This window comes from Staurois parvus, unplaced genomic scaffold (genome assembly GCF_062004578.1).
Source record: "Staurois parvus isolate SC_StPar_1 unplaced genomic scaffold, SC_StPar_1.0 ptg000380l, whole genome shotgun sequence".
NCBI classification, from domain to species: Eukaryota; Metazoa; Chordata; class Amphibia; order Anura; family Ranidae; genus Staurois; species Staurois parvus.
Window position 1 is genome coordinate 1,845,581 of NW_028318176.1, and position 14,431 is coordinate 1,860,011.

Genomic DNA, 14,431 nt, shown 5'->3' on the forward strand with positions numbered 1-14,431 from the left:
TCGGGTTGTGGTTTGTGCTGTCCTGGGTGATATGGGGTGGCTGATGTTTGGGTGGAGATTGGATGAAGTCGGTGTGAGTGGTCCGGATGGATGAGGTGATCAGAACTCGAATTTGATGTGTGGCACTTGGAGGCCATGGGTTGGAGAGGACAAGGACAGGTCTTGGGTTGTGGTTTGGGCTGTCCTGGGTGAGATGGGGTGGCTGATGTTTGGGTGGAGATTGGCTGAGGTCGGTACAGTTTGATGTGAGTGGTCAGGATGGTTGGAGGTGGCTGGGACTCTTGGAGAATTTAATATGTGGCTGTTGCTGGAGGCCATGGGTTCGTGAGGACTAGGACAGGTCTCGGGTTGTGGTTTAGGCTGGGTAGGATGGGGTAGCTGATGTTTGGGTGGAGATTGGATGAGGTTGGTGTGAGTGTCCGGATGGATGGAGGTGACCAGAACTCGAGTTTGATTATGTGGCACTTGGAGGCCATGGGTTGGGGAGGACTAGGACAGGTCTTGGGTTGTGGTTTGTGCTATTCTGGGTGGGATGGGGTGGCTGATGTTTGGGTGGAGGTTGGATGAGGATTTTTATGAGTGGTCTGGATGGTTGAAGGTGGGTCAGAGAAGAGAAGGACAGGTCTTGGGTTGTGGTTTGGGCTGTCCTGGGTGGGATGGGTTAGCTGATGTTTGGGTGGAGGTTGGATGAGATTGGTGTGAGTGGTCCGGATGGCTGAAGGTGACCAGAACTCGTATTTGATGTGTGGCACTTGAAGGCCATGGGTTGGAGAGGACAAGGACAGGTCTTGGGTTGTTTGGGCTGTCCTGGGTGGGATGGGTTAGCTGATGTTTGGGTGGAGGTTGGTAAGAGTTGGTGTGAGTGGTCTGCATGGTTGAAGGTGACCAGAACTCGAATTTTATCATGTAGCACTTGGAGGCCATGGGTCAGAGAAGAGAAGGACATGTCTTGGGTTGTGGTTTGGGCTGTCCTGGGTGGGATGCGGTAGCTGATGTTTGGGTGGAGGTTGGATGAGGTTGGTGTGAGTGGTCCGGATGGTTGAAGGTGACCAGAACTTGAATTTGATTATGTGGCACTTGGAGACCATGGGTTGGAGAAGACAAGGACAGGTCTTGGGTTGTGGTTTGGGCTATCCTGGGTGGGATGGGGTAGCTGATGTTTGGGTGGAGGTTGGTATGAGTGGTCTGGATGGTTGAGGTGACCAGAACTCAAATTTGATATGTGGCACTTGGAGGCCATGGGTTGGAGAGGTTGGAGCAGAGTGAGGGAACACCTCCTAATCTTCTCCTGGACTGTGTCGTGTGGTGCATCAAATCTGAGGGAGGAGGAGCCTAGGAGAGCTTTCCTCGGATCTGTTCCTAAAATCTAACTGGGGTTGGTACTATATGGGCAACTCAGAAATGTGTGTTTGGTGGGGGGTGCAACCCACCCTGGGTACAGCTATGTTCAGGGTGCTATGGGACCGTACCCCCCCCCCCCCTGCTAGACACACATTCCATTATTACCTTTTATGTTCTGTGTGATATTCAGAATCGGCACTACCAGAGCTTTCCATCCATTGTGGACTGACTTGGATGTGGCGATAATAAAACTGATAGAACATTTTCAGTTAGTGACCCATCTACGAAGAGGCGTGGCCCGTACAGATCACATGATCACCTCAATGAGGATGGAGGAGAACCCAAGTCAAAGCCTGGAGAAGATACTACACATCACCCTGGAGATCATCTACCTGCTGACCGGAGAGGTGAGGAGGATTCTGGGAGGTCACATGACATCACACTGACCGGACCGGACAGGTAAGGAGGATTCTGGGAGGTCACATGACATCACACAGACCTGACCGGAGAGGTGAGGAGGATTCTGGGAGGTCACATAACATAACTCTCATCTCTATTAATAAAACACAGACCTGACCGGAGAGGTGAGGAGGATTCTGGGAGGTCACATGACATCACACAGACCTGACCGGAGAGGTGAGGAGGATTCTGGGAGGTCACATGACATCACTATTGGTTTCCCTACAGAGTTTTCCTCTAGTGAAGTATGGGGATCATATGACCATCAAAGTTCCTCGATATCGTTCCCTAAAATTTAGGCATCGCAACCAACAAAAGATTCGGCAAATCATCAACAAGATGATGGAGCTGCTGACAGGAGAGGTGAGCGGTGCCAGCAATTCTGAGACATTCTACAGTAACAGACAAGGGATGTGTCTGAATGGTGACTGTATCATTGTGTGTGTCAGGTTCCTATAAGGTGTCAGGGTGTCACTGTCTATTTCTCCATGGAGGAGTGGGAGTATTTAGAAAGACACAAGGACCTCTACAAGGACGTCATGATGGACAATCAGCCGCCCCTCACATCACCGGGTAAGAGGAGACTTTATTGGAAAGGAGAGAGCAGTACGGAGGATCCACCTAGATCCCCCATCATCTGATAAACACATAGAAACAATGGATTCAGTCAGTGTGTGTGTTTCCTACAGATGGATCCAGACATGGGAACCCACCAGAGAGATGTCCCCCTCCTCTGTATTCCTGGGATTCCACACAGGAAGATCACACCATCCCTCGCCATCATCAGGTAGATGGATCCAGTCATGGGAACCCACCAGAGAGATGTCCCCATCCTCTGTATTCCTGGGATTCCACACAGGAAGGTCACACCACCCCTCACCATCATCAGGTAGGTGGATCCAGTCATGGGAACCCACCAGAGAGATGTCCCCGTCCTCTGTATTCCCGGGATTCCACACAGGAAGGTCACACCATCCCTCACCATCATCAGGTAGATGGATCCAGTCATGGTAACCCACCAGAGAGATGTCCCCGTCCTCTGTATTCCTGGGATTCCACGCAGGAAGGTCACTCCATCCCTCACCATAACAAGGTTGGTGGAGAGGAACATCTAGAACATAAAAGTGATGCATGGAGATGTATGGACCAGAGAAGATGATGTTGGTCTTTGTGGCTTCACATCATTAAAGCTTGTATTTCCAATCCTTCTCTTGGTTTAGGGTGAAGATCTGATAAATATAAAAGCCGAAGTTCATGCAGAAGAAGAGGCGTATGTGAGGGATGATCAGCAGTCTATAGAGGAGGATGGAATAACGGGGACATTTATAGAGGAGGACACTCCTACAGAGATCAGCACAGGTGGGTCATGAACACTAAATCCATTCCTCCACCCATACTGCTCACTGATTGGTCCAGAGTAGGGCTGGGGCGGGGTGATATCAGCCTGTAATACCCTGGTCACTTTCCTGAGCTGTGTTCCCCGTCCTATATTCTTGGATTACTCTCGGATAATCTTCCTTCTCTGTGCTGCAGACACAATTGATGTCTCTAGACTGGATTTATGGAGATTTTGGGGTTCAGCTGGAACCAAAATTTTGGATCTCACCATAAGCGTTCCTCAAACTATGAAGTTGGGGCATGCACCTTGGGTGTCCTGCCCCTTGCCTGGGTCTAGCAGGATCTCTGACAGAGCAAGTCTCCCTTGGTTGCTTTCTCTGATGTTTGCCATCAGCTGGGTGGGGGATCCTGAGGGTCCTGAGTGCTGTGAAAGTCTTCCTGCATAGTTCTAGATCCAGTGCTGTCTCAGGAGATGGGAGGCTGTGGTGTTGGATCTCTGCAGCTTCTCATAGGTAAGTAAGCTGTCCATGACCCTTGAACACCAAAGTAAGGAGGCCCACCAACCACCAAACATCAACACTTCAACATTACATAGTCCTGAATTCTGCCCACAAAAGATAAAGAGACTCCTTTCTACATTTCCATATCTTAAAGTGACCCTCCTCACCATCTTCACATATATGAAGTATAACTGTGTCACCCACTTTTGCCTCATAAAGGGAATCATCCGCTACTTCACATCCAAAAGGGACTGCACCTTTCATGGTGTGCCAACATAAGGGCCCCGACTAAGCCGGCAGAGGAATCCACCTTCCAGATTGATTATGTTCAGGGACTATCTGTCTTAAAATTACTGGTGTGCAGGAGGCTTAAACCTAGACTCTCCTGACTGAGGGACTACAAGTGGGTGGGGACCCTCGCCTATAATCCCCTCTTCACTGTCCCTCCTATACCAGACAGTTCTGGTTGTTTCCTCACTCTCTGACCTCTGATGGGGCTTAGCCCTGCTGTTCTTCATGACTAAATCATGGACTAAATCAGGAAGTGCAGTACTTCTTGTTTTGGGAAGATGGTGATGAGTGATAGAGGGGGTGGGGACCCTCGTCCTATAATCCCCTCATCACTGTCCCTCCTATAAAAGACAGTTCTGGTTGTTTCCTCACTCTCTGACCTCTAGTGAGGCTCAGCCCTGCTGTTCTTCATGACTAAATTATGGACTAAATCAGGAAGTGCAGTACTTCTTGTGTTGGGAAGATGGCGATGAGTGATAGAGGGGGTGGGGACCCTCGTCCTATAATCCCCTCCTCACTGTCCCTCCTATAAAGGACAGTTCTGGTTGTTTCCTCACTCTCTGACTAAGGTCCATGAATAAAGAAATGACCTGGTAGGAGAGCCATTTCCTAGTTCCCTTGAGGGTGGAATTGTACGCTCCTCAGAGACCAAGCTGCCTGATGTGAGCGGAGTCATGGTTTGGATAGTGGTCTTCAGGATGGGGGGAGGAGCCAATACACCAATGATGGTGGTCTTCAGGATGGGGGAGGAGCCAATATTCCAATGCTGGTGTTCTTCAGGGTCAAGATGGGGGAGGAGCAAATACCCCAATGATGGTGGTGTTCAGGATTGGGGAGGAGCCAATACCCCAATGATGGTGGTGTTCAGGATGGGGGGAGGAGCCAATATCCCAATGATAGTGGTCTTCAGGATGAGTCCAGTCTTCCTCTTGGTTGTCCTCCCCCCATCCTCACTCTTTGACCTCTGGTGGGGCTCCTGTCTAGTAATCCTCTTTGTCTTTGTATTTTAGTCCATGGCCGGGAGATGAGGAAAACCTCCAAGGATTGTCTCACTTTGTCTCCAGACTGGAAAGTAGAAGATGAGGACATCACACAGTATAGTCCAGGAGAAAACCCGGCTCCCTCCAATGTCCCTCCGGCAACACCCAGTGTAGATGGACCATCAGATTCCTCGTATCCTGAGGAACCTCAGACTGTGCAGGACCGGGCTGGCCTTCCACCAGAGAAGAGGTTCTGCTGTACTGAGTGCGGGAAGGGTTTCCGTTATAAATCCGGTCTTAATGTACATAAAAGAACTCACATGAGTAAGAAGCCACATTCCTGTCCCGAGTGCAGGAAATGTTTCAGATTTAAATCCCATCTTAATGTACATAAAAGATCTCATACACAGGAGAAGCTGTATTCCTGCCCTGAGGAACCTCAGACTGTGAGGAGCTGTGGAGACCTTCCATCAATTGTCCATCCAGTGCCCAACAGTGTGGATGGACCATCGTCTTCCTCTTATCCTGAGGAACCTCAAACTGTGAAGGACGGTGTTGTCCTTCCAACTGATGTTCATCCGGCACCACCCAGTGTAGATGGACCATCGTCTTCCTCTTATCCTGAGGAACCTCAGACTGTGCGGGACCAAGCCGGCCTTCCGACAGATAAGAAGTTCTCCTGTAATGAGTGCGGGAAGCATTTTCGTTTTAAATCCAGTGTTAATGTTCATAAAAAATCTCATACAGGTGAGAAGCCGTATTCATGCCCTGAGTGCGGGAAATGTTTTCTACGTAAAGTAGGACTCACTAAACATCAGAGGACTCACACGGGGGAGAAGCCATATTCGTGTTCTGAGTGCGGGAAAAGCTTTTCAGACGAGTCTTATTTTTCCATACATCAGAAATCTCACACAGGCGAGAAGCCATATTCCTGTTCTGAGTGCGGGAAATGTTTTCTACGTAAAGGAGATCTCACCAAACATCAGAGATCTCACACGGGGGAGAAGCCGTATTCCTGCCCTGAATGCGGGAAGCGCTTTTCAGACGTGTCCTATCTTTCCATACATCAGAAATCTCACACAGGAGAGAAGCCTTATTCCTGCTCTGAGTGCGGGAAATGTTTTCTGTGGAGATCCCAACATATCAGACATCAAATATGTCACACGGGCAAGAAGCCGTATTCGTGTGCTGAATGCGGGCAGTGTTATCTGAATAAATCAACACTTGTCACACATCAGAGGACTCACACGGGGGAGAAGCCGTATTCCTGTCCTCAGTGCGGGAAACGTTTTTCTGACAAGTCCTATCTCTCCAAACATCTGAAATGTCACATGGGGCAGAGGCCGCATCCCTGTTCTGAGTGCAAAAGGAGCTTTGCACAGAAATCAGAACTTATCAGGCATCTGAGGACTCACACGGGGGAGAAGCCGTATTGCTGTCCTGAGTGCGGGAAATGTTATTCTCTGAAGTCCAATCTTACTGTCCATAAGAGGAGATCCCACTCAATGCCCAAAGGTGTATCAGTGTCCCGGGTGCGGGAAATGTCTTCTATATGATTCATGTGTTGACCCCCCACAGTGGGAATCACACTCCGATATACACCTCAGAAAACTCCATGGCTGATCTTCGTGATGTGAGGAACAGTTCCTATGGAGACCTGAGGTCCCACCAGTGAAGTGTTGTCCCGTGTTAGACGTTGATAGAAGTAGAACCATTCTATGACCGTAGCATTTGTTGATTGAGTATATTTGGTTGTGTGAGCGTTCACAGGCACTCGGGGGTCCATTCATGACAATTCCTGGAGGAATGTCTCCAGCCTTCTCCCAGACGTACTTTTGCCAAAGCTTTTTGATTTCCTTTGATCGCCAGCTCCGCCTAGTGGCCATGATGCATTTTTGGTCACATGATTGAGGATTGATGGAGGTGGCCTTCATAGGAAATCATAAAAGAACAATACGTTCAGAATTGGTGATGGCTGGGCCAATGCTGGTGACTTTCGTCCAACGAGTCCAGGCAATAAAGTGGAGGTCCTTCTATTCCTCTAGATCAGGGGTCTCCAAGCTATGGCCCTCCAGGTGTTGAGGAACTGCAAGTCCCATGAGGCCTTGCAAGACTCTTGACAGCCACAGGAAAGACTCCCAGAGACGTGATGGCTGGGCCAATGCTGGTGACTCTCGTCCAATGAATTGTTTATAACCAGACCCCCACCATTTCCTTGGTCCTTCTATTCTTCTAGAACAGGGGTCTCCAAGCTATGGCCCTCCAGGTGTTGAGGAACTGCAAGTCCCATGAGGCCTTGCAAGACTCTTGACAGCCACAGGCAAGACTCCCAGAGACGTAATGGCTGGGCTAATGCTGGTGACTTTCATCCAATGAATTGTTTATAACCAGACCCCCAGCATTTCATCGGTCCTTCTATTCCTCTATAACGGGGATCTCCAAGCTATGGTCCTCCAGGTGTTGAGGAACTGCAAGTCCCATGAGGCCTTGCAAGACTCTGATAGCCACAGGCAAAACTCCCAGAGACGTGATGGCTGGGCTAATGCTGGTGAATTTCCTCCAATGAACATTTCCTCGGTCAGGCGTGGTTTCATACAAGTCACTGAGAAATCAGAAGCCACTGGTGAGCTGGGGGGATTTGTTGCAGGGACACGGGTCAGTGGAGCAAGGACATTTATCACAAATGAGTCCAGGCAATAAAGTGGAGGTCCTTCTATTCCTCTAGAGCAGGGTAGAACAGAGGTCTCCAAACTATGGACCTCCAGGTGTTGAGGAACTGCAAGTCCCATGAGACCTTGCAAGACTGACAGCTACAGGCAAGACTCCCAGAGACAGTGGCATGATGTGACTTGTAGGACTTCAACAGCTGGAGAGCCATAGTTTGGAGACCTCTGCTCTAGAACAGCCTTTCTCAACCAGGATGCCCAAGTACATGGTGCCTTGAGGTTTCTTCAGGGGTGCCTTGAGGTTTCTTCAGGGGTGCCTTGGGGTTTCTTCAGGGGTGCCTTGGGGTTTCTTCAATGGTGCCTTGAGGTTTCTTCAGGGGTGCCTTGAGGTTTCTGCAAGGGTGCCTTGAGGTTTCTTCAGGGGTGCCTTGAGGTTTCTTCAGGGGTGCCTTGGAAAAATGTCTAAAAATTGCCCAAAACTTGTACACGAGCCAGCAGGTGGGACAAGCCTGCCTTCTAGTTACACAAAGCCACAGGTTTCCATTGTGCGCCATTACGACCTGCTAGCCTCCGGCATCCTGACAACCAATGACATCATCAGTTGATAAGGAGGAAGTCAGCTGCCATCCTAGTTTGACCCTACCAGTGTGCAAAAGTGTATTTACTTTGGGAGAATAAATCCCTCCAATGTTGGGTGTCCTCCATGTGTGGGTGTTGCTTTGTTATATGAAACATAATTCTAAAGGGAGCCTCAGAACTGTCCATAATTCTAAAGGGGGCCTCGGAACTATCCATAATTCTAAAGGGTGCCTGGCGACTATCCATAATTCAAAAGGGTGCCTGGGGACTATACATAATTCTAAAGGGTGTCTCGGGACTGACCATAATTCTAAAGGGGGCCTCGGAACTGTCCATAATTCTAAAGGGGGCCTCGGAACTGTCCATAATTCTAAAGGGGGCCTTGAAACTGTCCATAATTCTAAAGGGTGCCTCGGGACTGTCCATAATTCTAAAGGGTGCCTCGGGACTATCCATAATTCTAAAGGGGGCCTCGGGACTGACCATAATTCTAAAGGGGACCTCGGGACTGTCCATAATTCCAAAGGGTGCCTCGGGACTGTCCATAATTCCAAAGGGTGCCTCGGGACTGTCCATAATTCTAAAGGGTTCCTCGGGACTATCCATAATTCTAAAGGGTGCCTTGGGACTGTCTATAATTCTAAAGGGGGCCTCAGGACTGTTCATAATTCTAAAGGGTGCCTTGACTGAAAAAGGTTGAGGAACATTGCTCTAGAAGCCAAATGGAGAACCATACAGAGAGGACTGTCTAGTTGGAGTGACAGGAAGAATTTTTGTCTGTTGGGACCACTGCGTAGCATTCTACATTTCCACATGAATGTATATTCCCATTCTTTCCTCATCAGAACAGCGGTCCCCCCCAGGACTTCAATACTATGGTCAGCTCGGCACCTGCTCCATCATGTGAATGCCCATCCTACTGTTTTTAATGGTGAATCGGTGGGAGGTCAAACTCTGAAGTAGTATTTGCCCAAAGGGACTGAGGGAAGATGAAGATATTGAAGCCCGGGTAGCAGTAAAACCATAAAGGGTTCTAGTCCTTCCACATTGTAACAAAAACAAAACATTTTGGCTCCACCTAACCATTAGGGCAATGTAGACGATTGCTTGCCACATCAAAGAAGACCATCTTGTTCTGGTACTTCCTGTTATGGGGTGACAACGCTCTGTGCTTGTCTCCCAGTTGGTCTCCTGCATTGCCACCCTGTCACGTGTCCCTGGTTGGGGACTACAAGGAATCATGCTGATACACATGGGGCAGGAATGGTCCACCAATGTCACCGTGTGGAAGCTGGTCCAGGACAATGACATGCAGATGACATTGTAGTGTATGTAGACAGAAATTGACCTGAAAGACACTGGAGGGGATCAGAAGGACCAGGATGGAAGAAAACATGGGGATTGTATGCGATAACAACGTGTACAGAGCCAACTGTCCATCAATCATGGGTTATGTCTACGTTAATAAACATTCATGATGTATTACCGATCCGTGTCACTTGTCTCTGTGCTACAGAACTCTGCTTCTCTTCTAGGCGATGGTGGATCAACACGCTCAGACTGAGGCCAGAGCATTCATGTTCATAATATCAGGGACGGTTGATGTCAAAATATGGATTTATGTCATGGTGGGCAAGGAGATATTGGTCACTAATGAAATTTGTGGCTATCTCATACTTACAATCTCTATTTTCTGAGTCTCCTCTGAGGTCCAACGTTAACCACGCACCATGACAAGGGTTTACTCCACCCTTTAGTAAATGAACACAATGCTCAGTCAACATATTTTAATCAATGGCTTGAGTTGTGTTCGGTTCTTACAAGCCTTTTCAAGATATCTCTGTTGGGTTGTCTCTGTGCTGACCAAGTTCTGCAGGAAATGTGTCACCTTCCAGATTGATTGGGACCATCACAGATCCCAGAAGAGAGTTTCCTCCACAAAGGTAAGGCCATGATGAGCAAAACATGGACTCCAAGCCTTTCTCCGCGTGTCTCTGTTGGGTTGTCACTGTGTTGACCAGGTTGTGGAGGAAATGTGTAGATGTGTCACCTTACAGATTGATTGGGACAACCATTACTTGCCATAGTGTACCTAGTGCTCAGTAAATACATTTTATTCAATGACTTGAGTTGTGTAACGTTCTTACAAGCTTTGGGACCACCAAGGATCCCCAATAGAGAGGTTCCTCCATACAGGTGAGATTACGAGCAGAACATGGACTCCAAGCCCTTCTCCATGGGTCTCCGTTGGGTTGTCTCTGTGCTGACCAAGTTGTAGAGGAAATGTGTAGATGTGCCACCTTCCAGATTGATTGGGACCATCACAGATCCCCAGAAGAGAGGTTCCTCCACAAAGGTAAGGCCATTATGAGCAAAACATGGACTCCAAGCCTTTTTCCATGTGTCTCTGTTGGGTTGTCTCTGTGCTTACCAGGTTCTGCAGGAAATGTGTAGATGTGTCACCTTACAGATTGATTGGTTGGAGAATTTCTTCCACACTGGTAAGGGCGTGATGAGCAGAACATGGAGTCCAAGCTTTTCTCTGCATGTCTCTTTTGGGTTGTCTCTGTGTTGACCACTTAATGGAGGAAATGTGTAGATGTGTAAGCTTACAGATTGATTGGGACAATTACAGATCCCCAGAAGAGAGGTTCCTCCACAAAGGTAAGGTCATGATGAGCAAAACATGGACTCCAAGCCTTTCTCCATGGGTGTCTTGTTGGGTTGTCTCTGTGCTGACCACGTTCTGCAGGAAATGTGTCGATGTGTCTTCTTACAGATTGATTGTTATGAGAATTTCCTACGCACTGGTAAGGGTGTGATGAGCAGAACATGGAGTCTAAGCTTTTCTCAACATGTCTCTTTTGGGTTGTCTCTGTGCTGACCAAGTTCTGCAGGAAATGTGTAGATGTGTCACCTTACAGATTGATTGGTATGAGAATTTCCTCCACACTGGTAAGGGTGTGATGAGCATAACATGGAGTCCGAGCTGTTCTCCACATGTCTCTTTTGGGTTGCCTCTGTGCTGACCACTTAGTGGAGGAAATGTGTAGATGTGTCACCTTACAGATTGATCGGGACAATTACAGATACCTGTAGAGATGCTTCTCCACATAGCTGAGGTCATAATAAGAACATGGACTCCAAGCCTTTCTCCATGTTTCTCTGTTGGGTTGTCTCTGTGGTGACTACTTTGTGGAGGAAATGTGGAAATGTGGAACCTTACAGAATGACTGGGACAAAAATGGATCTCCAGATGGTCAGTGGTCAGTGTAGTGGTCCCTTACATTGGTGACCGATGGGAGAAGGACCCCTCTGAGCTCCACACAAGTGAGGTCATAATGGGCAGAACATGGACTCCAGGCCCTTCATGTTTCTCTTTTGGCTTGTCTCTATGGTGACCATTTTGTGGAGGAAATGTGTAGAGGGGTCACCATACAGATGGATTGAGACAGATCACCAGATGAGAATTTCCCGCACGCATGTGAGGTCAGGTTGAGCAGAACATGTCCTCTAAGGCTTTCTCCATATGTCTCTGTTGAGTTGTCTCTCTGCTGGCCAAGTTGTGGAGGAAATGTGCGGATGGGACACTTTTCAGATGAATTGGGACCATCACAGATTAGATAACTCACTATATGCAACCAGAAACCAATTCATTTGTCTGTTTGGAACAAGCTCTGCTTTGGTTCAATCACAAAGCTCATGCCAAGTAGCAGTCCCTTACACTGGTGACGAATAGCAGAAGAACCTCCTTATATCAGTGGTCAGTGTAGCGGTCCCTTACATTGGTGACCGATGGGAGAAGGACCCCCTTATATCAGTGGTCAGTGTAGTGGTCCCTTACATTGGTGACCGATGGGAGAAGGACCCCCTTATATCATTGGTCAGTGTAGTGGTCCCTTACATTGGTGACAAATGGGAGAAGGACCTCCTTATATCAGTGGTCAGTGTAGTGGTCCTTTACATTGGTGACCAATGGGAGAAGGACCCCTCTGAGCTCCACAAGGTGGGGATCTCACTTCTACCCAGACAGGAAGTCTCTATGGAAGACAGGAAGTGATGTCAGGTATAAATAAGAAGTTGCAGGTGAGAGGTGAGTCGGGAGGAAGTAGAGAGGAGACATTGCTGGAAGTGGCAGCAGAGGAGGTAATAAGATCTGATTTTATATTTATACTCAGTAACCTCCCCGTCATGTCCGTCTTCCTCCACAGTCACATCTGTCCTCTTCCCCCACCGTCACGTCCGTCCTCTTCCTCCACCGTCACGTCCGTCCTCTCCCTCCACCGTCGCGTCCGTCCTCTTCCCCCACTGTCACGTCCATCATCTTCCTCCACCGTCACATCCATCCTCTTCCTCCACAGTCACGTCCGTCCTCTTCCTCCATAGTCACTGTGACGTCTTTTATCTCCAGCAGATGATGATACACACATATATACATCTTCATTATCATCCTTTCTTGTCTAGGCAGAAACTTGTATAGATCAAATGAGGATGGAGGAGAACCGGAGTTACATGACTGAGAAGATACTAAACCTCACCCTGGAGATCATCTACAGTTGCAAGAAAAAGTATGTGAACCCCTTGGGATTACGTGGAGTTTTGCATGAATTGGGCATAAAATGTGCTCTGAACGTCATCTAAGTCACAACAATAGAAGAACACAGTCTTCTGAACATAATACTACACAAACATTAGATGTTGAGGTTGAGGTTATTGCTGCCAATGGAGGGTTAACCAGTTATTAAGTCCAAAGGTTCACATACTTTTTCCTCCCTGCACTGTGAATGTTTACATGTTATGTGCAATTAAACCATGGCAACATCTAATGTTTGTGTAGTATTATGTTCAGCAGACTGTGTTCTTCTATTGTTGTGACTTAGATGACGTTCAGAGCACATTTTATGCCCAATTCATGCAAAACTCCATGTAATCCCAAGGGGTTCACATACTTTTTCTTGCAACTGTACCTGCTGACCGGAGAGGTGAGGAGGATTCTGGGAGGTCACATGACATCACTCTTATCTCTATTAATAAAACACAGACCTGACCGGAGAGGTGAGGAGGATTCTGGGAGGTCACATGGCATCACTCTTATCTCTAGTAATAAAACACAGACCTGACCGGAGAGGTGAGGAGGATTCTGGGAGGTCACATGACATCACACAGACCTGTCCGGAGAGGTGAGGAGGATTCTGGGAGGTCACATGAGATCACACAGACCTGACTGGAGAGGTGAGGAGGATTCTGGGAGGTCACATGACATCACACAGACCTGTCCGGAGAGGTGAGGAGGATTCTGGGAGGTCACATGACATCACACAGACCTGACTGGAGAGGTGAGGAGGATTCTGGGAGGTCACATGACATTACTCTCATCTCTATTATTAAAACACAGACCTGACCGGAGAGGTGAGGAGGATTCTGGGAGGTCACATGACATCACTCTCATCTCTATTAACCACTTGAGCTCCTGAGGATTTACCCCCCTTAATGACCAGGCCTCTTTTTGCTACTCGGCGCTGCACTAATTCAACTGATAATTGCGCGGTCATGCAATGCTGCACCTAAACGAAAATTACATCCTTTTTTTCACACAAATAGAGCTTTCGTTCGGTGGTATTTGATCACCTGTGCGCTTTTTATTTTTCACGCTATAAACAACAAAAGACCTAATATTTTGAAGTAAACTCAAAGTTAGTTATAAATTTAGGCCAAAATGTATTCTGCTACATGTTTTTGGTAAAAAAAAAGCCCAATAAGTGTATATTGATTGCTTTGTGTGAAAGTTATAGCGTCTACAAACTATGGTATAGATACTGCAATTTACGACATTTTTTTGCTATACAGCGCTGCGCTAGTTTAACGGACAATTGCGCGGTCATGCAATACGGTACATAAATGAAATTTATGTCCTTTTTTTAACACAAATAGAGCATTCTTTTGGTGGTATTTGATCACCTGTGCAGTTTTTATTTTTGGCGCTATAACCAGAAAAAGTTTTGAAGAAAAAATTTTTTTTTTTAAAAAAACAATATTTTCTCGTTTTGGTCATAAAAAATATCTAAAAAAACTAAAATTTCATCATGAATTTAGGCCAAAATGTATTCTGCTACGTTTTTGATTAAAAAAATCCCAATAAGTGTATATTGATTGCTTTTTGTGAAAGTTATAGTGTCTACAAACTATGGTATAGATAATGGAATTTACATAGCTTTTACTTTCTGACTGCCCATCACATTTCGTGAGGTGCAAACACCCTCAAATGACCCCTTTTCGG

General features: G+C 47.3%; 1 protein-coding gene across 1 annotated transcript in view; it reads left to right on the plus strand.

Annotated features, from left to right (window-relative positions):
• Positions 1 to 9,641, plus strand: part of LOC149455983 (uncharacterized) — a 64,386-nt gene extending 54,745 nt beyond the window's left edge. Inside the window, exons 8-13 of the mRNA XM_089685648.1 lie at positions 1,532 to 1,748; positions 2,029 to 2,163; positions 2,250 to 2,373; positions 2,490 to 2,893; positions 3,021 to 3,159; positions 4,940 to 9,641. Coding sequence (XP_089541774.1) covers positions 1,532 to 1,748; positions 2,029 to 2,163; positions 2,250 to 2,373; positions 2,490 to 2,893; positions 3,021 to 3,159; positions 4,940 to 6,465 — 2,545 coding nt within the window. The 3' untranslated portion in view covers positions 6,466 to 9,641. The remainder of the gene's footprint in view (positions 1 to 1,531; positions 1,749 to 2,028; positions 2,164 to 2,249; positions 2,374 to 2,489; positions 2,894 to 3,020; positions 3,160 to 4,939) is intronic.
• Positions 9,642 to 14,431: the final 4,790 nt, after the last annotated feature.